Source organism: Danio aesculapii, chromosome 10 (assembly GCF_903798145.1).
Source record: "Danio aesculapii chromosome 10, fDanAes4.1, whole genome shotgun sequence".
Lineage (NCBI taxonomy): Eukaryota > Metazoa > Chordata > Actinopteri > Cypriniformes > Danionidae > Danio > Danio aesculapii.
Genome location: NC_079444.1, coordinates 38,477,003 through 38,504,417, shown reverse-complemented (window position 1 = coordinate 38,504,417; position 27,415 = coordinate 38,477,003). Strand labels below are relative to the sequence as shown.

The following is a 27,415-nucleotide window of genomic DNA, read 5'->3' as shown; positions in this document are numbered from 1 at the left end:
TCATATATCTATTTGCCAATTCTGCTTATTGATCCATTGATCCATCTAACAATCCACTCATTTACCTACATATCCATCTATCTATCTGTGCATTCAACTGTCCATCCATCCATCCACTCCTCCATATCTCATCCCACGGAATAGTGTCATATCATCAAGCAGTTTTACCTGGTACAAAGAGCCGTGCGCTGTTGCTCTGTCGTGTCTCGGATGTGTAGCGATGTCTCGTCATGCAGCGGTAGTTGAACAATTCGTCCTCCTTCTGCACATCCAGGATGTACAGGGCCCCCGTGGACGTGATGAGAAATCGAGCCCCTAAAAACACAAAAATCGACATTATTAGACTGAGGTAAACATCTCCGTAATTAATAGCTGAACATTAAACACAGTTAATCTGTAGCATTTGCGTGTCATAATGAGGCACGGTTAACAGAATCAGTTTTTTTCTTCTTCCCATCAGCCTCAGCAAGAACCGGCTGATTTAGCAGAGTGATTCCTGCCGGTCATGTGCGGTTTTGATTGGCCCGCCGCTCATGTACCACTGAGCACTGATTTCACGCTAATGGTTTGATAACACAGAATATGCAGGTCGTAAAACTTTATGAGGAATAATGTCTGCCAGGGCCGCCACGCGCTCTCTCAGAGGAGACGTCTGTGTCAGATTTGATTGAGAACGCCATTTGCTCTGCTTTCTGCGCAATGTCTAAAACCGAGGGGTGGAATTTGTCTCACTTCCTGTAACAAGAACGTATCGCACAGCCCTCGAATAAGACGGTAATTCCACTACGTCATTTAAATCCAGTGATTCCCTGAAGCAGAAGCACACCACTAAAGAGAAACAGTTTATTATGTTAAATTTATATAAGTAAATATCAAAAATCTCCTGTTAACGCTCTCAGGACCTGAGGCTGTGGATTAATGGTGGGAAAAATGTTCAGTTTCTTACACAGGCTGATGGTTTCACTTTATAAGATCGCAATGGATTTCCAGCAGCCACTAATTTAGTATTTCATGTATATCCTTTTTTAAATCTCAAAGTGGCAGTCAGGCCCTGCGCTACGGGGGGAGGGGGGGAGGGGCTGGCAAAAGGGGGCATTGCCCCCTCAAAAAGAATTTGTGTCCCCCCAGTTTTCATAAAGGACTAGTTCAAGCAAAACTGAAAAATTCTTTCTGTCATTAATTACTAACACTACCGTCATTCCAACCTTCAGAACACACATTAAGAGATCTAGGGCCTCATGTACAAAGACTTGCAGTGAATTCATACTAAAACATTGCGTATGCACAAAGCTGTAAATGTGCGTACGCAGAAAAAAAAATCTGATGTATGAAACACTGCGTACGCGGAATCCCACGCATATTCTCTTTGTATATCCGAATTAACGTGAAACTGAGCGCACGTGCACAGGCACAAAACCCCTCCCTGCCTCCTCCCCCTTATAAATATGGTAATGACTCCACTTTGGCAAAACCAAACGAAAAAGCAATGGCAAAAGCAAGCAAGAAGAGAAACTGAATGTGAATTGGAGGTGCTCCTATCGGAGGTAGACCGGAGAAAAACTGTGTTATTTGCAAGTTTGTCCTCGGGAATTAATAACAAAAGAAAAAAAATAGAGTGGGAGAGTTTAGCTGATGCGGTTAACGCTGTGGGGTCTGAACATCGCACTGTGAACGAGTTAAAAGAGAAATGGTCCCATGTAAAGGTGCAGGTTATGAGGGGAACGAAGAGGCGGGGGAACAGGGGATGCTGAACTAACACCCTTTGAGGAGAGAGTTGCCTCAATTGTGGGTGACACTTTACTGTCTGGAGTAGTATCCGTGTCTGTGGGAGACACAGATGTATTAGAGGAACACTTTGTTAGGGTGGTATAGCAGCAGAGAGTGATCATGTGGTGAATGTTGATCCGCCAGAAGAGATCAATCCAATGTTTTTTCGTAGAGAGTACTGAAAGACTCAAATCTTATAGGCCCAAATCTCGATACATTGCATTCACTGCGTGTTCAGTGCAAATGGCCGATAAATGTAAAATTTCTGTTGCTCATTCGCAGGAAGACAATGAAGGCTCTTGAGTTGAGCCCAATGAGCCTTACATCCAAAAATAGAGCAAGGGTGTTTCTTTGATGACATCGCTTTGACTCACACGCCGAAAATGGCGGACATAAAACAACAAACTGAGGATGTGCGCCTGCTAATCAATATTGGTGGGAGGGGGGGACCGCACTCCTGCATCAAGTTACGGTCGCTCTGAAAGCGTTCCAATTGGTCCACCGTTTTTATGTTGTTAAATTGAAAGAAAAGGACTGGGTGTGTTTATATCACATCAATATGACGGTCTTTACACTATACCTACACACATGTCTGTCCAAACAGCTTGAAAAGTAGATTATTCACCATAGGTGCCCTTAAAAAAATTGTAGCGATTTTACAAATCGTGAATAAATGTTTTTATATTTAATTAATGTACATTAAGTAATTACATAATTCTTATAATAATCATGATATTTATTTAATCAGTGTGCATTTATATATTTATTTCTCAAAAGTGTATATTTAGATCCTCACTTCCTCATGCAAGTGCTTTAAAATCAGACAGCTCATTAATCTTTGCTCAGACAAAACGAACAGTCTCTCTCTCTCTCTCTCTCTCTCTCTCTCTCTCTCTCTCTCTCTCTCTCCGCCCACTCGCTGTGTAAATTGTAGCTCGTCACACTCCACATTAAGTCTGCGACTGGCAATGCCTGCAGGACCTCAGATCTGCGGTGTGTGTCATCTCTAACTGGGTCAGGACTCACAATAGCTGCATCTCGCCTTTTGGCTCGCTCGAGCTTCTTTTATTCATCGCTAAACTGTTTACTTATGGTGCTTGATTTAACACACAGACAGTAACAGACTCTCTCTCTCTCTCTCTCTCTCACACACACACACACACACACACACACACACACACACACACACAGGCATTTTGTAATAAAATGGAGATTGTGTTGGAAAACAGCCCAGACGAAGCCCACAGGAGAACAAGAACATCAGGAGTCGCTCGGAGGGCCATTTGAAGATCTGTAATCTGGAGGGAAGCTTCTTCCTTACAGCTGCTCTCTGCTGTTGTGTTACACAGAGAGTCTACGCTGAGATCAAATTGATCATTTGCTCACTTTATCTCTAGAAAACACACTCTTACATCTCTCTATGCACCAGACACTTTCTTACAATCACATCTCTAGAAAGAAAAGTGCATTTCTGAGGCTGCACTCACACTATGCTATACGAAAAGTGCCCAGGTGCGTACCCTGGTTCGTTTGACAAGTAGGAGTGCTCTGATTCAGGCCTGGATGTGGTTCAGTTGGCTGGCCCTGGCCTGTGGTGCGTTTCCGAAAACCATCGTTAGCCAACTAAGGTCGCAAGTTCCGTCGTTACAAACATAGTTAATTGATTTGACGTTTCCCAAATCCGGTGTTCCAACGAACATTCACAAACTGCGTCGCAAACTTGTGCACTTGCAATAACACCTCTGGAGCTGTAGTTAGAAAAAAAGTTCCTGGCTGTATTCTATTGCCAGTTATCCCCCCTATGCCCTATTCATTTAGAACATTCTGACATATATAAAAAAAGCATTAAAGTCATCTCTCTTAGGTGTAATTTGCTTTCAACGTATTTTTACAGTTCAGTTTTAGCGATTTTACAATTATTTATGTTTACAATTACGCTCCCTTCGCAGTGCATTTTGAAAACATTGATGTCATTTTGAACACAGCCGAGTGGAATTTATGTTACGTCTCCAAAGTTAGTATATTTTTTACAATCATTGCTCCAAAGCTTGTGAAAACAAAAACATGGCATATGTTATTGCTTTTTATTTATAGTAGGTTATTTATTAAGTATCTGTACTGTATATGGCACGGGCCTGTTGGTTAGAACATTTCTGCAGTGGTTTGCATGTGTCAAGTTGTTAAGTAGACTTTTAAACTGTAAAACAAAACAAAAAAAACCAATATCCTAATTAATAATAATAATAATAATAATAATAATAATAATAATAATAATAATAATAATAATAATAATAATAATAGCAATAATAGCAATAATAATAATAATAATAATAATAATAATAATAATAATAATAATAAAAATAACAATAACAACAATAATAATAACAACAACAACAACAACAACAACAACAACAATAATAATAATAATAATAATAATAATAATAATAATAATAATAATAACAACAATAATAATAATAATAATAATAATAATAATAATAATAATAATAATAATAATAATAATAATAATAATAATGATCATGATCCTCACAGCAAGAAAGTCGCTGGTTCGAGCCTCGGCTGGGTCTGTTGGCGTTTCTGTGAGTTTGTATGTTCTCCCTGCGTTCGCGTGGGTTTCCTCCGGGTGCTCCGGTTTCCCCCACAGTCCAAAGACATGCGGTACAGGTGAATTGGGTAAGCTAAATTGGATAAGCTAAATTGTCCATAGTGTATGAGTGTGGGTGAGTGTGTATGGATGTTTCCCAGAGATGGGTTGCGGCTGGAAGGGCATCCGCTGCGTAAAACATGTGCTGGATAAGTTGGCGGTTCATTCCGCTGTGGCGACCCCGGATTAATAAAGGGACTAAGCCGACAAGAAAATGAATGAATGAATAATCATGATCATCATCATTAATATTACTAATATTATTAAAGTAGGATTTTTTTCATTTTCTAATAATAAATAAAAATGTTATTAAATTTCTTAATCAATTGCCTCAATATTTATTTATTTATTTATTTCTATGATTTATATATGATAATAGAATATGTGTTAGCTTTTGTAAGTGATTTTATGGTTTAGAATAGAATATGTCATATTCTCAATAATATTTGTTAAGGGAACATTGGCACTTTACATTTATTTGAATTTACATATATTTAAATTAATATGGAAAAGGAGTGCATGTTTTTACCAAAACTAAAATTGGATTTTTTAATGCATGTGTGTGCAAGACAATATAATTTGCACAAAGAAATTATGCGGTTCTCTAAAGAAGTTGTTACCACCCTGTTTAGAGCGTTATTATGGGCTTTTTATGTTATAACTAACGTGGTTCAAATCATGGATCTGCAACAGAGACACTACGTGTTTTGGGAAACACTCGTCACTACATCATTTTTTCTCAAACGATGCATCAAACTATGATGGTTCAGCCGCGAGTTACGTTGTTGTTTGGGTAATGCACCCCTGGTTAGAAGAGGTGTGCCAAATTGTTGTTTGGTTGGGCTTTGTTACGTTACGTTTGTAGTGTGAGTGCAAAGCGTGCCAAAACTGAAGACACAACCTCACTTTTAAGGGACTGTTTCATAAGGATTTATTATTCATTCTTACTTTTAAATAAAAGCAAACTGACATCGTTTTTTTAAAGACACAAACCCCTCATTCGATGACTTTTGTGATCATTTATGAGCATCAAAAGTGCTGGACTGTTCGGCAAAATATTTGACTGTGTGCCCCTGCATCCCAAACGACTAAAATGATATACAGTAACTAAAGCAATGTCCACTGTGCTGAGCGAGAGCGCTTCTCTTCTGTTAAACTGAACAGTTGTATCATCGGTGACGTAAGCATGCCCAGGTTCGGAAGATAATGAGTTCGCTTTACTCAAATGGCCTCCACAGTTACCAGATCTCAATCAAATAGAGCACCTTTGGGATGTGGTGGAATAGGAGATTCGTATCATGTCTTTTGTCTTTAAAGTAAATTGTCTTTCAGAATATCTCTTCCCTTTTTAATTAATTAATTAATTAATATTATAATTTTTTTATCATCATCACTGTTATGTTACAACACGCATGACTCCGGGCTATGTAACTGTCATATTTGGCCTTAATTACTTTGTTAGGCTGCCTTGAGATGTTCAGGTCTTGGGGATGGGGGATGGGTTGTATTAACAAAAACAGAAAAAAGGAAACTGTAATGTTAATTGTTTTATTGTACGTAATTTTTCAACCCAGGCTCATTCTAAAATGTACCACTATATACATTTCTGGAGAGCTCCAAATAAGTCTCAGGAGCTACCTTTTTTTTGCAGTTTTTGTTTTTGCTATCCACCAGAGGTCGATGTTTACGCTTTTTCAGATCTCAAATTGCTCTCGCAAGTGCCATTTGTGCCTGCTGTTCTCATGTAAATCCACCAGAGGCCACTGTTGACTGACTGACAGATCGCTTCACTGACCCACCCTCCTCCTTCCTTAAACCCAACTGATAAGTGTTTTTAAAAGCACAGATTTACCCGCCCACCCACTTCCCTAAACCCAACCGATAGTGTTTTCAAAAGCAATCCAGAAAAATAAAGCCCTCATCTAATTTTTACTAATTTTATTTAATTTTTTGGCTTCTGTTTTTATATGCCACTTTCTGGAACCATTTTGATCGTCATCGTGATCAACTCCTCTCTTTGTGTAAGAGGCTAAATTATTATATGCGTTTGTTTACATGACAAAACATGTATTTTTGACTCAAGAAGATCCATTCTGACTCCAAAGGCAGATACTGATAAGATCAGGGCCTGGTATGTGGACTTTGGGGGTTTTACGATGTGGTCACATGTTGATTGGTCAGTTTGAATGTCTCAACATTTGGGCTTTAGTCACATGGTCAAGAAAGATACAAAATAGATGGTAAAACGCTGCTCTGCCTCTTTTCTTTTCCTGGCCTGTCTTTCCTGGTCTGCTTTCCTCCTCTGCTCCTCTCCTCCTCTGAATCTTCTTTGACTCTACTGCAATCAGGCTAACGTCTGGGCCTGCTCTTTGTCTCTCTCTCCCTCCCCCTGTGTCTCTCCTTCTAACTCTGATAACTTTAATTTTACATTTAAGCTGGGTACAATTTATATCATCTGTTTTATCATTTCATATTTGATCATTTTATACAGTTATTTTGTAATTAATTCAGTTGTAACCATAGAGAATTATTGTCATTAAATCATTTCATTTTCAAGTATTTGAGAATTACTTTTGGTTTAACATCAACACTTAACTGTTCCATATTGCAATACAATACAATCACATATTATCAACGCTCTCCCACATTTATAGCTATTAATACTGATATAAGATTGCAGAAGAATGGTTTGACTAGAATGTACAGTTTTTTTACCATCAATACTGATAAATTTTTAGTCATTCGGCAGAACTACAGTTCGAACCGCTGTGGTTAATTAACCCATTCTTACATTTGTCTCAAGTCCGCCGACGTACATGGTGAACCACTGGACAAACTGGTAACAGCGGAAAAGCTGTCCATACAGAGATAAGTGGTCATCTGGTAAGCGCATAAAGGAATGGCGTCATACTGTCCCGTAGCGTTCGTTTTAAAGACGAAATACAGCCTTACGTACCTCTGGTTACATAACTCGCGATCTCTAGAACTGTATATAGGGCTACATTTTCAGAATCAGCCTGTGTTGGAATTATTTGTAATAATAATTTTAAAAAATCGTAAACCTTTGTATTTAACCAATTTTTTTTTCACACTCCAATCTGAATCCAGCAAAAATCTTTACATTGATGACATACAGCATGCAAAGTACTTGTTTATGCATTGTGTGGTATCCACAATGTGGTAATATACAGTAAGACAGTTTGTCTTCAGCGACAAAAGGAAAATAAGAGCATATGTGTGTCGAGTCAACTGCAGCACACACACACATACACAAACATCTCTATACGAACCCAGCTCCCCCATTTACTCAAACATACACTTCAGCAGGAGCAAATGACATTTCTCTAACAGTCACGCTTAATGCGCTGCTGTATTTGTCTTGAGAGCGAGGAGGAGACGTTTCAGGTTATTTAGAGCGAGATTATGAACTGGGTTTTGTGTTGAAGATGCTGTGATGAAAGGCCGGGCGCTGAGCATGGATATTCTTCCAGAAGAGCCGATGGGGGAGCCGCTCGCCCCAGTTTCTTAATCTGATCGCTGGAGCTTTTGAGGTGCTTGAACTGTGTCGAAATGACAGGTTACTGGTTTTCTTTCTCCTCCTGTAAAGCCGATTGCTCTGTTCTTCCCTCAAGCCATCTCACATTTTTTTCCCTCTCTTTTTAAAACCCGAAACACACCAAAAGGCATACAATGCTTCTCCTTGACCTCTAATGCATTTCACACAATGCCTTTTTAACTGATTTTCTTTACGTCGCTGCATTAAAACCTTCTGAGATGAGGACATATTGTGCAGGTGTGTAGGTTTTTTTAAAGCCAGTGTTGTTGTCCTTTAAAAAACAAAACAATTGTATACTGTATACCACAGTATGTTGTTTACCACACAACTCCTTCATGTTGTTAGAACACAAAAATCGATGAAGCTAACTTAATTATTTTTACAAATTTAAATGGATTAAACATAAAACTATCAATTAAGTTGTCTCCCAAAAAATCTAAGAATTGTGTTACTTCAACTCATTTTAAATAAGTAGTTTGAACACGCATTAAAAGTAATTTTTTTTGTGTAAACTTCATCGATGTTAGTGTAAAATCAAAATTTACAATGCTTATTTTGCTAGCGCACATAGTTATTGTTTGGGTGAACAAATAATTCCAACCCAGGCTCATTATTGATATGTACCCCTGTATACATTTCTGGAGAGCGCCAAATACATCCCAGGAGCTACGTTTTTTCCAGTTTTTGTTTTCGCAAACCAATAATGTTTCCTAAAATAATCCTTTATTCGTCAATAATACGTCACTGTAAATATCACTAGTGTGAAAAGGAACAAAAGTTTCTGGCATCATACTGCCCCCTAGTGTTCATTTGACCTAAAAACTGCAGTCAAACATGATGAAGTATGTAATTTGAAGCATGCATGTCACATGAGCCTGCGATATAGTTTTTTTTAAACAGTTTTGTTGATGAAGATAACACTGTGTCTAAAATCCAACTAACTCAGCATCAACTTCGTTTGTTAAGCCATTGTTTTCTCTCCATTTTTGCTTCGTTTTTACAACTTGTCTTAACAGTAGGTCATTTAAAAAGGGCAAGTAAAATGAGGCCTTCTGTTATATTGTACATTTACTTTTAACGGACTGACCTAAATGCAACCAATAGTGTTTAAAAATATAATATGTTCCTGTAAATATCATTAATGTGAAAACGAACAAAAGTTACTGGCGTCACACTGCCCTCTAGTGTTCATTTTAGCTAGAAACTGCAGTCAAACATGTTGAAATATGTTTTTATAGTTTCAAAATAATTAAATTTGAAGCATGTATTTCCCATGAGACTGTATTATTGGTTTTTTTCAACAGTTTTCTTTGTGTCCTAAAATTCAGCATGAACTTTGTTTGTTAAACTGTTGTTTTCTCTCCATTTTTGTTTTGTTTTTACAACTTTTCTAAACAGTAGGTCATTTAAAACGGGCCAGGAAAATGAGGACTTCTGTTACATTGTATGTTTGCTTTAATAGACTGACCTGAATGCAACCAATAGTGTTTACTAAAATAATCCTTTATTCGTCAATAATACGTCACTGTAAATATCACTAGTGTGAAAAGGAACAAAAGTTTCTGGCATCATACTGCCCCCTAGTGTTCATTTGACCTAAAAACTGTAGTCAAACATGATGAAGTATGTAATTTGAAGCATGCATGTCACATGAGTCTGCGATATAGTTTTTTTTAAACAGTTTTGTTGGTGAAGATAACACTGTGTCTAAAATCCAACTAACTCAGCATCAACTTCGTTTGTTAAGCCATTGTTTTCTCTCCATTTTTGCTTCGTTTTTACAACTTCTCTAAACAGTAGGTCATTTAAAAAGGGCAAGTAAAATGAGGCCTTCTGTTATATTATACATTTACTTTTAATGGACTGACCTAAATGCAACCAATAGTGTTTAAAGATATAATATGTTCCTGTAAATATCATTAATGTGAAAACGAACAAAAGTTACTGGCGTCACACTGCCCTCTAGTGTTCATTTTAGCTAGAAACTGCAGTCAAACATGTTGAAATATGTTTTTATAGTTTCAAAATAATAAATTTGAAGCATGTATTTCCCATGAGACTGTATTATTGGTTTTTTTCAACAGTTTTGTTTGTGTCCTAAAACTCAGCATGAACTTTGTTTGTTAAACTGTGGTTTTCTCTCAATTTTTGTTTTGTTTTTACAACTTTTCTAAACAGGTCATTTAAAACGGGCCAGGAAAATGAGGACTTCTGTTACATGGTACGTTTGCTTTGATAGACTGACCTGAATGCAACCAATAATGTTTACTAAAATAATCCTTTATTCGTCAATAATATCTGTTATATTGTACATTTACTTTTAATGGACTGACCTAAATGCAACCAATAGTGTTTAAAGATATAATATGTTCCTGTAAATATCATTAATGTGAATACGAACAAAAGTTGCTGGCCTCATACTGCCCTCTAGTGTTCATTTTAGCTAGAAACTGCAGTCAAACATGTTGAAATATGTTTTTATAGTTTCAAAATAATTAAATTTGAAGCATGTATTTCCCATGAGACTGTATTATTGGTTTTTTTCAACAGTTTTGTTTGTGTCCTAAAACTCAGCATGAACTTTGTTTGTTAAACTGTGGTTTTCTCTCAATTTTTGTTTTGTTTTTACAACTTTTCTAAACAGTAGGTCATTTAAAACGGGCCAGGAAAATGAAAACTTCTGTTACATGGTACGTTTGCTTTGATAGACTGACCTGAATGCAACCAATAATGTTTACTAAAATAATCTTTTATTCGTCAATAATATCTGTTATATTGTACATTTACTTTTAATGGACTGACCTAAATGCAACCAATAGTGTTTAAAAATATAATATGTTCCTGTAAATATCATTAATGTTACTCGCATCATACTGCCCCTAGTGTTCATTTTAGGTAGAAACTGCAGTCAAACGTGCTGAATTATGCTTTCATGGTTTTGCGAAAATGTAATTTGAAGCACGCATGACCCATGAGCCTGCGATATTGTTTTTACAACAGTTTTGGTGGTGAAGAAAACGCTGTGTCTAAAATCTAACTAACTCAGGATTAACGTAATTTGTTAAACTGTTGCGTTTCCTAAAAGGGCAAGGAAAATGATGCCTTCTGTTATTCTGTACATTTACTTTAACAGACTTGCATGTGTCGCCTTCCAAATGACACACGAAAACACTGAACACAATCCACATAAATCTGCTCCCTTGGCTCTCTAACCACATCTCAGCAGTTAATTGGTTTGCGTGTGTGTGCGTGTGTACTGTACAGTGAAGTGTGATCAATAGTAATGATCCAGCTCTGACAGCGGCCGCTCTGCAATGTGATCTGCAGAGAAAAAGCCCTCAGTGAGTCTTTGATAACGGTGAGAACTCTTACTTACTACAATGACTATAACAGATCTTTATGTTATTACATTTCTTCTGACACTTACGATCAACCTAACATGTCCTGTGGTGAATAAAAGTATTACAACTCTTTTAAAATAACATTTAGTAAAGCTTTGCTTCATAAAATCATGGGCTAAATAGGTTGACTTTATTTCATTTGCCTGCTACACTTATGTGCTGGATGTTACGTAGAGATGGGTTGCGGCTGGAAGGGAATCCGCTGCATTGAACATGTGCTAGATAAGTTGGCGGTTCATTCCACTGTGGCGACCCCAGATTAATAAAGGGACTAAGCCGAAAAGAAAATGAATGAACTTATGTGCTACATGTGCTATAAACATATGATTTTATAGAATAATATTCATTTGTCTAACTTCAACACTGAATGTACATTTCTAGGACACTTTCCCCTATCTTAAACATAACATTACAAATCTTTTTAAACTAAATCACAATCTTAATTACCTCTTACTTAATAGAGTTTTCAGTTACACACAATAACTGTAAATAAAATTATTATTTAAAGACCCCCTATTTTGCTTTAAAAAAAGGTCATATTTTGGTTATAGGGGTCTTCAAGAATATGCTGATATGCGTGTAAGGTCAAAAAACACATTCATTGTCTTATAATCTGCATTTATTTTTACCTAATTATCCCAGCGACTCTCATATGACTCGTTCAGTGATTCATTTATTCCCAAACCCCTGCTTAGCGCGAGGCTAATCTGCGGTGATTGGTCCGATGACCCAGTCTGTTGCTATTGGTCGACTGCGTTCAGCACGAGACAGAGAGAAAAGCCCACCATGACTATGAAGTAGCAGCCAGAGAGTATATGACAGGGTTCAACGCTAGGGATTTTTTTTCTACAGGTCCTATCGGGTCAATGATTCAGATTTTTACTTGCCCTGGCAAAATTTTCAGTGGCCCCACCAGAAACTAAAAAGAGAAGTTAATAGCTATTTTTAGCACCATATTTTAAATACTGTGACAAAAATAATGTCTGTGAATCTAGAATTAAACTATTTTAAAAATGTTAATACATGTATAATGAACAAAATTCAAAGTGTTAAGCAAAAAAAAAGGAGTAAGGAAAATGTGCAGGTATTTTATTGCAGTTCTAAATTATTTAACAAAAGGTGGCCGACTTGTCATACTGACGGCAAACTGTGCAAAACATCACTTTATTTTTTTTCGTCGTGTTGTACCCACGTAAATGTCTGCTTCCAAGATGTTAGAAACAGACTTTTTCTTTTACCCTTATAATTTGATGTTGCTGCCATGTTGTCGTCACTTCACTACTGGTTGTTACCAGGTTCAAATCAGATAGGAGGAACCAAAAAGCAATATGGTGTTTACGACATCACAGAGAAGGTCGCATTTAAAGACTTAAAAGCACAAACATAAAATGCACGCAACTGTTAAATAGTCGCAGGCAAATGAAACTTTAGAGACAAGGAAGCACTGTCCCAATCGGGCCAGTAATGATCCTGTCTACTGTCCCAAGTGTCTCTCACGCTGGCCCCGGGCCATCCTTATTGTTGAGCCCTGTATGAGAGCCCAATGCAGCAATGCAATTAACACTAACTATTAACACTACTATTAACACTAACCCCAAGTAATAACAAGGACACACATTCAGTATTAATCCAGACAGTGGCTAAAGTTGAACTATTTTAAAAATTGACCACACCGCGAGTGTGTAGGAACAGCTGATGGTGGCTATAGCAAAGGCGAACAGCAGAGGGTCGCCAGTTCAGAAACGAATTTAAATCGGTAAAGGAAGAAGCACGCGTCGCGTTTTTAACGTGGTTTTGGATGCGATATGTGAACAGCCCCATACAGATTTAACCTGAGAGATACAGCACAAACACTGATCTATATAATAGATCTGTGATTACAAGCCGTGCGGCGTGATTACAACTTATAACACACAATTAAACACATATTTTGCAAACTACACAAAACGAGGCAACAGTTTTAATTTCACTTACATTGTTTCTGTTTTTGGTATAAGGTTGCAGAAGGATGGTTTGACTAGAATGTACAGTTTTTCACCATCATGCTGATGAGTTTTAGTCATTCGGCAGAACTACAGTTCGAACCGCTGTAGTTAAAAACCATTCTTACAGACAGTTGAATGTTCAATGGCTCCAATCCATATTCAGCAAAATAATTTAATGGAGAAAAAAATCTAGATAGCTACTATTGACCAACATCAATATCACAATTGACTTAAATTTTTGGGCTTTTTTCAAATCTATTTTGATATTGGCCAAAAAAAATCCTACCATGCCTCCGTAGATTCTGCATCTGAACTGTACCTTAGTTTTTAAAGCATATTTTGGTTAGAGCCAAAAATGCGAAAGATAAAATGCTTATTTTTTGCATATAGAGAAGACTATTCGTAAAATTAAATGATTTTGTTTTGTTACACACGGGTGATGTGCAAAACTGGTGCAAGTGTCAGTTCAAGTATCAGAGAGATGAAATAGTGTGATTTCTGCAGGTGGTTTATCAAGCCCACTCACCTGTGTGAGGCACGCTCAAAACTGTATAATGTTTTGATAGTCTGAAATTGTGGTTTTCTCTTGAAATCAGGCTGAAAATGACATCACACTTCGAACAAACCTGCACATTTCGAGGCATTTCAGTAAATGCTTCAGTAATTAGAGTATAGCCTTTGTAAAACCCTGAATCAAAACAGAGCTGTGCAAGAAATAGTAATAATTATTAATGAATTGAAAGATAACTCAATCTCTAGATTCCCTGCTTTACCATCGGTCGTCACAGAATGAACCGCCGATTTACAGTAAAAGATAAAATATTATGTACTGTCATCATGGCAAAGACAAAATAAATCAGTTATTAGAAAAGAGCTGTTAAAACTATTATGTTTAGAAATGGGACGGCACGGTGGCTCAGTGGTTAGCACTGTCGTCTCACAGCAAGAAGGTTGCTGGATTGAGTCCAGCTGGGTTTCCTCCATGTGCTCAGGTTTCCCTCACAGTCCAAACACATGCGCTATAGGTGAATTGGGTAAGCTAATTGGAGGTAGTGTGCGAGTGTGTGTGTGAATGAGAAAGCGTATTGGTGTATCCCAGCACTGGGCTGCAGCTGGAAAGGCATCGTAAAACATATTGGAATAGTTGGTGGTTCATTCCACTGTGATGACTCCTGATAAATAAGGGACTAAGTCGAAGAAAAAATGAATGAATGAATGTTTAGAAATGTGTTGAAAAAATTCTTCTTTCTGATAAACATATATTGGTAAAAAATAAACAGGGGGCTAATAATTCAGGAGGGCTAATAATTCTGACTTCAACTGTAAAACTATATAAATAAAAAGTTTTGCTATGAATATATGTACCATTACACCCGTATAAATCACAGTATGCCAATATGCAAGTAGGGCAGCCTCCTGTAAAAAAGAAAAAAGACTCAGGCGTTTAATAAAGCCTAATCATGCTAATAAGTGAGCTGCAGTTTGATCAGTGTCTTTATCAGAGAGAGAGAGAAAGAGAGAGAGAGAGAAAGAGAGAGAGAGAGAGATGGAATGCAATTAACACGGCTGTAAAAAGCATCATTTGTCGCAGAGTGAGATGTTGACATCAGCTGCTGTTGTCACGGTAACGAAATCCATTCTCTTACTGTACACACACACATACCTGTTTTACAGTGCCTGAACATCTGAGGAGGACTGAACTCCAACCCAGCTGCTCATATAAACATTTAAAGAGTCTGTTCGGTGTTTCAGCGCAGCGCCGGCTTAAATCAACAGATTGACTGTAAACTCAATCAGAGTAATTGCTGCATAACAGCGCAACATTATTATTCATGATGCATTGTAAAACATTATGAATGCGTTAAACTGTAATATATAAACACAATGTTGTAGGATTGCGTTTTGAACAACTCTACTTGTCAAAAGCTGAATTATAAGACTATAAATACGCAGAAAAATAGGTATATTTTGCAATGTTAAATGTAACTTTAATATATTTTCAGTTGTAATTTATTTCTGTGATGTCTTGTTGTTGTTATTATTATTACTTTTATTATTTTTATTATTGTTATTATTATTGATTTTTATTATTATCATTATTATTGTTGTTGTTATTATCATAATTAATATTATAATTGTTCTTCTTCTTCTTCTTCTTCTTCTTATTCTTATTATTATTATTATTATTATTATTATTAATTTTTATACTTATTTTATTATTATTATTATTATTGTTGTTGTTATTCTTCTTATTATTTTTTACTATTATTATTGTTGTTGTTATTATTATCATCATTATTATAATTTTATCATTCTTTTTGTTATTATTGCTATTATTATTATTATTATTATTATTATTATTATTATTATTATTATTATTATTATTAGCATAATAATAATAATTAGTATTATTATATCATTATTATGGTTATTATTACAATTTTTATTATTATTATTATCACTATTAATATTATTATTATTATTTATTATTATTATTGTTATTATTATTATTATTATTATTATTATTATTACATTACATTATTATAATAATAATAATTATTATTATTATTATTTATTATTATTATTATTATTATTATTATTATTATTTTTATTATTATTATTAGTATTATTATTATTGTTATTATTATTATTATTATTATTATTATTATTACATTACATTATTATAATCATTATTATTATTATTATTACACCGTGAGTCACATTACAAAAACTGACCGATCAGCTTCAGCTTGTATAGAATATACACAATTTGGTAGTATTTCAGACAAACACAGAACACCCAGCCTGATCTCCCGAGAAAACGTAAGTATTTTATGTTTTGTCAGTTTAGTGGCTAATTCGTACGAATTCGTACGATTTCAGTCGTACAAAATTGTATGATTTTAAAAAGGAGGCACAGCACCTAACCCCACCCCTAAACCCAACCGTCATTGGGGGATGAGCAAATCATACTAAATTGTACGAATTAGATTGTACGAATTCATACGAATTAGCCACTAAATCAAAAAGTTACGAATTGCCGTGAGATTGTGTTGGAACACCCAAACACTGTAGTCCTTTATAATGTTCACCATAAATAAAAATTGTATCAGAGTGACAACAATGTTTTGTCAGCTTGTCATCCTCTGAGAAAATGGTTGATGGTCACCTAGCAACCTAAGAACCATCGCCCCCCCTCCCCTCAGTCCGCGATAAAGTTGTCAAGGCTTGACCAGTCTGTTGTGATAAAAAGTTCGGGGACCACTAGCTTAGAGTCATTATCTTGTTGGAAGATAAACCTTCGGCCCAGTCTGAGGTCCTGAGCACTCTGGAGAAGGTTTTCATCCAGGTTATCCCTGTACTTAGCTGCATTAATCTTTCCCTCGATTGCAACCAGTCGTCCATTCCCTGCAGCTGAAAAACACCCCCACAGCATGATCACCCCCCACCACCACGCTTCACTGTTGGGACTGTATTGGACATGTGATGAGCAGTGCATGGTTTTCAAACAAAATATTTGGAGTTGCGTCACAGCCATTAGATACTTCCGTGTAATCCAGCGTGGAGACTGGATGTCTGTACTGGCCGGTCTCTGAGTGTGCAGCATTAATTCATGAGAAAGACTTGGTTCAAACCAGTCAGTGCACTCTATTGTTTATGAGGTGCAACTTCATTATGATAGCTTCGAAAACTGTTTTTACCTGTTACAGTGCTCAGACAGCAGAGAGATGCCATGATGTGTTGCCAAAACAAGTGGAAGAACAAGAATTGTATGGAGACATGGGTTGTCAGTGTTGCGTTTATTAATGTACAGTATAAATATAAATGAGAGCGCAGCTGGACTCACGTGTGGATTACAGTGCACGCGGCACGCAACATAAATATGTTTGTAAGAAACATTTTTTACCCGAGAGCTTTTCGCATCTGGAAATGATGAAATCCGTGTTTCCCGCTCGTCTCCTTTTAAAAAAGACGCGGCTCCAGTTGGTGTTGATTGTCCGTTCTCTACAGATTTGCTAAGTGCGTGTGATCAGTGTTCTTTGTTTGTTTATTTTAGAGCCAAAGTTAGTTCGTATCGTCAGCAGTACTCTTTCAGTTTTTAAAGACAGACCTTAAGGCCGTCACATACCGGATGCGCCACGACACGGCGCGCACATGACAGTTGAAAGTATCGCACACCAGACGCGTGCATTCGCATGCTATTTTAAACCAAACTATTCAGATGGCGCTCTGTGGCGCGGCAGAAAAATGAACAGTGTCCTGAATGTTGCTGGGCGCCACGGACAGGCACCGACTTGTGGCGCCGGTGTGTGTACCCTGATAGAAACCTGTTTAAAATTCTGAAATGTATGGCGCTGCATGGCGCTACGCCTGGTGTGTGACCGCCTTTAGTCAAAATGATTTAGTTACTAAGTTTACAGTACGTTAATATCCCTGCAATATTATAGTACGATATTATGGACTGAAAGATCCGCTGTAAATGCTGCTCTACAAATGTAAACATGTAAACACCTTCATCAAACTATTACCGTCGTGTAGGATTTTCGCCACATTTTGAGACAAGATAGTCTACACACACGGCAATCTGACGCTACCTACCGAGTGCATCTAAATTACAGAGAAAGAGTTTTATTTCCTCCCATTCGCCGTGCGGTATCAAACATTCCATTAAAACTACACATTTCCAGCATCGTAACCAATATCTCGTTTGTCATGGGGGCATGCATGAAATGTTCCTGAATGAAAGTGAAAGTGCCAAACTGTAGTTAAAGTCGACAAATTAAGAATTTGGCAAATAATTTGATTACTGATGTCCATGTAAACACAGTCACTGTCTTTCTTGCCTGTGTCTGTGTTTGTTTTGCCTCTGTGAAAATCAGCGCGTGCTCAAATGGAAACTCCCATTTAACTTTTTCTCTTTCCCTTCCCTGACACTCCCACCTAAATAGAGCTGGACACACCCACTTTACTGACTTTTTTCAAACTAGAGGGGTAAAAACACCCTGCTGAGATAAATATATATATATATATATATATATATATATATATATATATATATATATATATATATATATATATATATATATATATATATATATATTTGTTTTTCTCTTTCATTTACACTCAGCCTTGGTGAGCATAAAAGACTTCAAGTGTGTATAAAAAAATCTGCAAAACACCATCTACTACTACTAAAATCCCACAGCCAAATCTGGATTAGATTTTCAAACAAAGCTGACCCTTAAAAATCATTTAGCTTCTTGGCTGCGAAACGAGCGATTGAAAAACAGAAGCTCCATTTGTCTGATATCTCTTCATTATGGATGAGAGGCTTGGTAATTCAAAGACATTAAATATTCAGGGCCGAGGACGACAGCAAGAGAGTGATGGAGAGTGAAAGGCTAGGAAAAGACAAATGAAAGATAAATGGACAGATGAAAAGCTCGCGACAGTACAAGTGAGAGTACGTGTCCTTGCTGTTGCGCTCAGTTCATTAAACTCCAGGAAATAAAAAAAGAAGAGCTGCGGAGAACTGAAGCCTATAATGTCAAATCATGTGCTAAATTAGATCCTGTTAATCTTTTATAACGCTGCTTACTGAGAAACCAGCTTTATTTAAGGTGAGGAGTTGACGACAATAAAACAATACAGATTCATGGACTGAAATGAAAACGTAAATATGCTACGGATTGCTCTGGAGCACACATATACGATAATATTTTAGTACATTTAAATCTATAACATGTACTGATATCTATTTCATGCCACTAGTACTTGACAAAGGTTTGCCGCAGTAGTCCTGAGCCCATGTGGGGATATCGCTTATAGATGTATGAGGATTCTTGACGCAGTGCCGCCTGAGGGATCGGAGATCACAGTAGTTCACCCTTGTACTTTATGCAATGAAATATCTCCAGATTCCGTGAATCTTTTATATACAGTTGAAGTCAGAATTATTAGCCCCCCTGTTTATTTATTCCCCCAACTTCTGTTCTGTTCAGCACATTTCTAAACATAATAGTTTTAATAACTCATCTCTAATAACTGATTTCTTTCATCTTCGCCATGATGACAGTACATAATATTTTTTGAGACACGTCTATACAGCTTAAAGTGACTTTTAAAGGTATAACTAGGTTAATAAGGTTTACTAGGCAGGTTAGGGTAATTAGGCAAGTTATTGTATAACGCAAGTTATTGTTCTGTAGACAGTCGAAAGAAATATATAGCTTAAATGGGCTAATAATTTTGACCTTAAAATGGTTCATAAAAATTAAAAACTGCTTTTATTCTAGCCAAAATAAAACAAATAAGACTTTCTCCAGAAGAAAAAATATTATCAGACATACTGTGAAAATGTCCTTGTTCATCCCAAACATCATTTGGGAAATATTAAAAAAATTATAATAATTCAAAGGGGTGGCTAATAATTCTGACGTCAACTGTATGTTATGCACTGTTGATGGTGAAATATCCAAATGTCTTCCTATCTTTCTTCGAGGAACATTGTTTTGTACCAAATCATAATTACAATCCCCTGTTGACATCACCTGTTTCAAATCGCATCGTTATTTAACCAATTTACCTGATTACTGTCATGGATTGGTCAGGCTCTCACGACCCCCACTCACGAAGATCACCATCACCTGACTTCTAATGAGCACACAGCTGCATCACATTCACGAGCACCAGATAAAAGCACAGCACTCCAGTCGCTCATTGTCCGGGCTCGTCTCGACGAAAGCGGACAACTGAGCGACCACTCAGCGTAGTCATCCTCAGCTAAAACAAACGATTTACTTACCTGTTCTCTTTGTATTCCTCCTAGTCTTCCTGGTCCTCCCGAATCGTCCTGTCTTCCAGTCCTTCCAAGTCTGTGTCATCCTCTGTCAGCTGTATCTGGTGTGTGCTGTCCATCCTCGTGTATTCCTGTTACCCAGCCACGGAGGAAAAGACCCCAACATCATTCCTGATCCTCCTGGCTATCCTTCATGTGCTCCTTGTTGTCATTTAATAAACACCCTAACGTTTCCTTACCTCTGTCTCCTGTCCGCTTCATAACAGAAGCCCGGACCCATAACGACGACAACATGAGCACCCCCGATCACCTTCAAGAGCTGGTGGACCAGTTGAAGCGGATTCTACAGCCACCAGCTCCACTTTCCAACGCACCACCAGCACCGAGCACTTCCGCCTCCACAGTTTCTTCTTCGGCCCTTCCTTCCAGTCCCATGGCCCGACCAGCGCCCTACTCAGGCGGAGCGGGGGAGTGCAATGGTTTTCTGTTACAATGTTCCCTCATATTCGAAATGCAACCTTCTCTATATCCCACAGATAAGTCGAAGATCGCCTACATCGTATCTCTACTCTCTGGACCTGCACTTAAATGGGCTGAGACGATCTGGAACCAAGCCGGGCCGGTCATGAATTCCATCACTACCTTCACGGAGTATTTCAAAGAGGTGTTTGGACGTTCTGATGGGGAAGTAGCCGCTGGAGAGCAGCTGTATCATCTAAAGCAAGGTACTCTATCTACACAGGAATATGCTCTCCGGTTTCGCACTCTAGCAGCTGCAAGTGGATGGAATGAGAGATCGTTGTTGACCACGTACCGGCTCGGCTTGGAACCCACTCTCCGAATCCAACTGGCCACATTAGATGATACAATGGGTCTGGAGAGATTCATCCAACATTCTCTCCGATGTTCCGATCGTCTCCGTTCCTATCAACAGGACACCATCACCCCCTCGTCTGCACTCCTCCAATCGCCTGAGTCAATAGCCTCTCCAGAACCAGAACCCATGATAATAGAGTCTGGAAGACTGACATCAGCGGAACGACAGAGGAGGCTGACCCGGGGTCTGTGTCTATACTGCGGTGTCAGTGGACACACCCGTATGGAGTGTCCCCTTCGTCCCATTCGGACTTCAGTGAGTGTATTCAGTACGAATATTGAACAATGTAAACCACTTACTACCACCGTACAAATAACTACTGCCTCTATTTCTCTCCTTGTCACAGCCCTCATCGACTCCGGGTCAGCAGGGAACTTCATCTCCCAATCCCTCTGTCGTCAACTCCACCTCCGTACTGAGGCGTCCTCGCATATATACCAGATACAACCGATAACCCAGTGCACTCGATCTTCGACCCGTATCCATCGACAATGCGAAGACATCCTTCTTCAAGTGGGGTTGTTACATCAAGAGAGGATTCAATTTCTGGTTCTGGAGGGTGCAAATATGGACATCATTCTAGGGCGCCCGTGGCTGGTGAAGCACGATCCCATCATCTCTTGGGGCACAGGAGAGATAAAGAAATGGGGATCTGGATGTACACCTGCCTGTTTTCCAAATCTCCCTCTTCAAGGTCGGAACCCCATTTCTTTGTTTGCAACATCGGTCGAGAGCCCTCCTGAGAAGCAGTCTATCCACATTCCTAAGGAGTACAGCTCCTTTCATGATGTCTTCTGCCCCAAGAGAGCTTCCCAGCTACCGCCGCATCGGCCATGGGACTGCGCGATCGACCTAGTTCCAGATGCCCAGTTGCCAAGAGGTAGGATCTACCCGCTCTCGCTTCCAGAGAATCAGGCAATGGAAGATTACATAAGGGAGGCTCTGAGTCAGGGGTACATACGTCACTCAAAATCACCAGCCGCCTCAAGCTTCTTCTTTGTGGCCAAGAAGGACGGAGGGCTGCGTCCATGCATCGACTACAGGGTCCTAAATAACGGTACAGTAAAATACCGATATCCCCTTCCTCTGGTACCAGCCGCTTTGGAACAGCTCCGAGAAGCTAAAGTCTTCACTAAATTGGACCTCCGCAGCGCGTATAATCTGATAAGAATACGTGAGGGGGACCAATGGAAGACAGCATTCGTGACCCCTACTGGCCACTATGAATATGAGGTCATGCCTTACGGTCTGGTCAACGCCCCCTCCGTATTCCAAAACTTCATTCATGAAGTCCTCCGGGAGTTTCTTCACCACTGTGTAATAGTGTACATAGATGACATCCTCATTTACTCCCGGAGTGAGGCCGAACATCGCCAACACGTTGCGGAGGTCCTACACACATTGAGAGAACATCACCTCTACCTCAAAGCGGAGAAATGCTCATTCCACCAGAAGTCGATTCATTTCTTGGGATACATCATTGACCAAACCGGTATACGTATGGATGGGAAGAAAATTGAGGCTGTTCTATCCTGGTCAGAACCCACTTCCATTAAGGAGCTCCAGAGGTTTCTTGGGTTTGCTAACTTTTATAGACGGTTTATCAAGGACTACAGCAGGATTACATCACCTCTCACTAATCTCCTCAAGGGTAAACCCAAAGGACTGGAGTGGACCAAAGAAGCAGCCGCAGCCTTCCGCCTTCTTAAGAAGGAGTTCACAAGGGCCCCACTCCTGACTCATCCTGACCCAAATCTTCCTTTCGTGGTGGAAGTGGACGCATCCACCACCGGCGTCGGGGCAGTATTATCTCAACATCATGATACACCGCCCCGACTGCATCCCTGTGCCTATTTCTCTCGGAAGTTGAGCCCGGCGGAGCAGAATTACAGCATAGGAGACAGGGAGCTTCTAGCAATCAAGCTAGCCTTGGAGGAGTGGCGTCACTGGTTGGAGGGAGCCAAACATCCGTTCCAGGTGATCACAGATCACAAAAACCTCCAATACATCAAAGAGGCCAAGAGACTATGTCCACGTCAAGCCAGATGGTCACTTTTCTTCTCACGTTTTGATTTCTCCATTTCCTATCGTCCAGGACCCAAGAATCTAAGAGCAGACGCTCTCTCTCGTTTACACGAGCATCACGATCATGAAGAACTCCCAACGAAGATTCTTCCCGAACACATCTCCATTTGTCCGATCACCTGGAACGCTCCTCCAGTCGTTGCCACTCCGGAAGCCCCTGCTCCGCCGGGATGCCCTCCTCATCGGCAGTTCATACCACCTGAACACCGGGTAGATCTGATCCACTCCTTACATACCTCGCTAGGCACTGGACATCCAGGGATCAACAATACTCTCTCGCTAGTATCCCAACGATTCTGGTGGCCAAACATGGCAAGGGATGTGAGGCAATATGTTCAGGGCTGTAAGGACTGTGCCCAATCCAAGAGCCCACGTCATCTACCCGCTGGAAAGCTCCATCCCTTGCCGATTCCGAACCGTCCCTGGTCACACCTAGGAGTGGACTTTATCACTGACCTCCCTTCGTCAGAAGGTAATACCTGTATTCTAGTCATAGTAGATAGATTCTCAAAGTTTGTCAAACTAATCCCTCTGAAAGGTCTTCCCACAGCCTTTGAAACTGCCGACAATATCTTTAATCAAGTCTTCAGGTCATTTGGTATTCCAGAAGATATTGTGTCGGACAGAGGTCCACAGTTCATCTCACGTCTATGGAAAGCCTTCTTCAAGCTCCTAGGTGTGGCCGTCAGCCTCTCTTCTGGATATCATCCCCAAACCAACGGGCAGACAGAGAGGAAGATTCAGGAGGTGGGACGGTTCCTGAGGACCTTCTGCAGTGGTCACCAGAACTCCTGGAGCCAGTATTTGGGCTGGGCAGAATATGCCCAAAATTCACTGCGGCAACCCTCCACCGGACTCACGCCATTCCAGTGCGTCCTGGGCTTCCAACCACCGCTCTTTCCCTGGGATGGCGAACCATCTGATGTCCCCGCAGTGGATCACTGGTTCCGGGAGAGCGAGAGAGTCTGGGACGAGGCTCATCAACATCTGCAGAGGGCAGTCCGTCGAAGCAAGGTAACCGCCGATAGGAGAAGGTCTGAAGAACCCAGATACACACCCGGACAAAAGGTGTGGCTATCCACCCGGGACATACGCATGCGACTGCCCTCTCGCAAGTTAAGTCCCCGATTTGTTGGTCCCTTCACCATCGTGGAACAGGTTAACCCCGTCACCTACAAACTACAATTACCCTCTCACTACCGTATTCACCCTACATTCCACGTATCACTCCTGAAACCCTATCACGATCCTGTTCTTCCCTCCACAGAGCCTGACCACGAAGAGGAACCCCCTCCTCCACTGCTCCTAGAAGAAGGAGCCGTCTACGCAGTGAAGGAGATCTTGCGTTCCCGACGTCGTGGTGGCCAGTTGGAGTACCTGGTGGACTGGGAAGGGTACGGCCCCGAAGAAAGGACATGGGTTCCCAGAGCTGATATTCTCGATCCTAGTCTCATGGTGGAGTTTCATGAGAGCCACCCTGAGTTCCCAGCGCCTAGAGGCAGAGGGAGACCACCACGGCGTCGGAGGTGTCGGCCCTCAGGAGCGGGCCCTGGGGAGGGGGGTACTGTCATGGATTGGTCAGGCTCTCACGACCCCCACTCACGAAGATCACCATCACCTGACTTCTAATGAGCACACAGCTGCATCACATTCACGAGCACCAGATAAAAGCACAGCACTCCAGTCGCTCATTGTCCGGGCTCGTCTCGACGAAAGCGGACAACTGAGCGACCACTCAGCGTAGTCATCCTCAGCTAAAACAAACGATTTACTTACCTGTTCTCTTTGTATTCCTCCTAGTCTTCCTGGTCCTCCCGAATCGTCCTGTCTTCCAGTCCTTCCAAGTCTGTGTCATCCTCTGTCAGCTGTATCTGGTGTGTGCTGTCCATCCTCGTGTATTCCTGTTACCCAGCCACGGAGGAAAAGACCCCAACATCATTCCTGATCCTCCTGGCTATCCTTCATGTGCTCCTTGTTGTCATTTAATAAACACCCTAACGTTTCCTTACCTCTGTCTCCTGTCCGCTTCATAACAATTACTGCCCTAAACTGCTCCTGTTCTAGCTTTTTTGAAATGTGTTGCAGGCCTGAATGACAGGAAAAGATGTATATTTACAAATGAAATGATGTTGACCAGACAAAACATGAAATATTTTGTGTTCATTTTGCAATGAAATACAAGTCTAAGTAAATTTAGAAATTGTTACTTTCATTTTTTTGCATTTTCCATACTGTCACAACATTTTTGATTGGGGGTTGTGTGTATATATGTTGTGATTCTCATATAGCGGGTCAGTTTGGATTATTTACTTTGGATTAATCTGTTTTAACGGTTTTGTCACTCACACATTACAAGGCACAGAATCTCTGTTGTTATAAAGGAGTCGGTGGCCTTCAGTGTGTTAGATGTATATTTGATGACCAGGTGTGTATGTAAATAATCTTTCTCTCTCTGCTGGAGTCACCGGAGAGATGAAGTGTCATCACACTCTGTCAATTTTGCCCAGGTTTTAATTGCTCCAGAGGGGAGGTTTCCATCCCTCGGGTCTCCGTCAGAGTAAACAGGAACAGACGGTTACGTGCATCTCGGGACTTCCGGACAACACTTCCCCATGTCAAGCAGACACAACAGTCTGAATACCAGATTACTAAAGTTTTCCAACAAAGACAAAGCAAGTGGACAGCTGTGTACGTTTTATTCAAATACACATTATTGATGTAATGAAATTGAATCTATGTAATAAATATACTGCTCAAAAAAATAATTTTTTTTTGTAGTAATTATACATGAATAAATATTTACATATAAATATTTTTTAAAGAAAAATGTAACTGTGCTTTCACAATTATAGTCAAAGAAAGAAAAGATGCAAAAGTGACCTGAATTTGAATGCATTTTGAAGTCATATTTTCTAAATAAATATAGGAATAATGCCTTCATTTTTAAACATGCTTAAGGAAAATTTTGACAAAATTTGCTGAACTGACACTATGCTGTTTTGGCCATTTCCTGCACAAAAGAAGAAGAAGAAGAAGAAAGAAATACACTAAAATATTAAAATAAATAAACATAACCATATTGTGCATATACATTAACATGCATTATTATATATCTATTTCATACATACAGTCACACACACACACACGCACACACACACATATGTTTCTTTAACCATTTTTATTTTTAAACCCGATTTTACATTGTAGCCTTTCACGATTTGCGTATATATATATATATATATATATATATATATATATATATATATATATATATATATATATATATATATATATATATATATATATATATATACAGTTGAAGTTAGAATTATTAGCCCCCTTTTAAATTCTTTTAAAAATATTTCCCAAACGATGTTGAACAGAGCAAAGAAATTGAGAAACTGGAGAAAGTCTTATTTGTTTTATTTCGGCTAGAATAAAAGCAGTTTTAAATTTTTTAAAAACCATTTTAAGGTCAAAATTATTAGCCCCTTTAAGCTATATATTTTTTCGATAGCCTGGAAAACAAACCATCGTTATATATAATAACTTGCACAATTACCCTAACCTGCCTAGTTAACCTAATTAAGCTAGTTAAACCTTTAAATGTCACTTTACGCTGTAAAGAAGTGTCTTGAAAAATATCTAGTCAATTTATTTTTTACTGTCATCATAGCAAAGATAAAATAAATCAGTTATTAGAAATGAGTTATTAAAACTATTATCTTTAAAAATATGTTGAAGAAATCTTCTCTCCTTTAAACAGAAATTGGGGAAAAAAATAAACATGGCGGCTAATAATTCAGGGGGACTTCAACTGTATATATATATAATTTTGAAGATATAGCGCGTCGGCATCCATCAGCCTGTCATACTGTGCAGAGCAAAGACGGTTGACGTTCCGCCACAAGATGGCGACAGAGACCACATAATAACCCCCTAGAAGAGAAAAACCCAAATTACCCAGTAATTTCAAACTATAGCAGATGAAATCATTATAAAACAGGTAAGTGACTTTATAATTTGATGTCTCTCTTTTGTATGTTGTAGTGCTGTATTTACATCATAGTAATCATAGTAATCTGGTAGTGTTTCTGGTAGTGTTTGCTTTGGCTTTTTTGGGATTAAATATTGTGGTCTCCCAATTGCAACAGAGAAATACTGGGTAATCTCTGTAGAATGAGGGCATTCATGCTGTTCAGGTGTTTTGTCATTACATTGCATATACTTGTCAATTTGTATATTTGCATTCACTACTTGTATTTTTTAAAATATATTTATTA

The 27,415-nt window shown here is 39.0% G+C and overlaps 1 protein-coding gene across 2 annotated transcripts in view; it reads right to left on the bottom strand.

Annotated features, from left to right (window-relative positions):
• The window catches only part of dscama (Down syndrome cell adhesion molecule a), a 227,980-nt gene that overhangs the window by 109,506 nt on the left and 91,059 nt on the right, over window positions 1–27,415 (bottom strand). For both annotated transcript variants that reach the window (XM_056466399.1, XM_056466400.1), the window contains exon 4: window positions 169–315. In XM_056466399.1, the coding sequence (XP_056322374.1) occupies window positions 169–315 (147 nt within the window). The remainder of the gene's footprint in view (window positions 1–168; window positions 316–27,415) is intronic.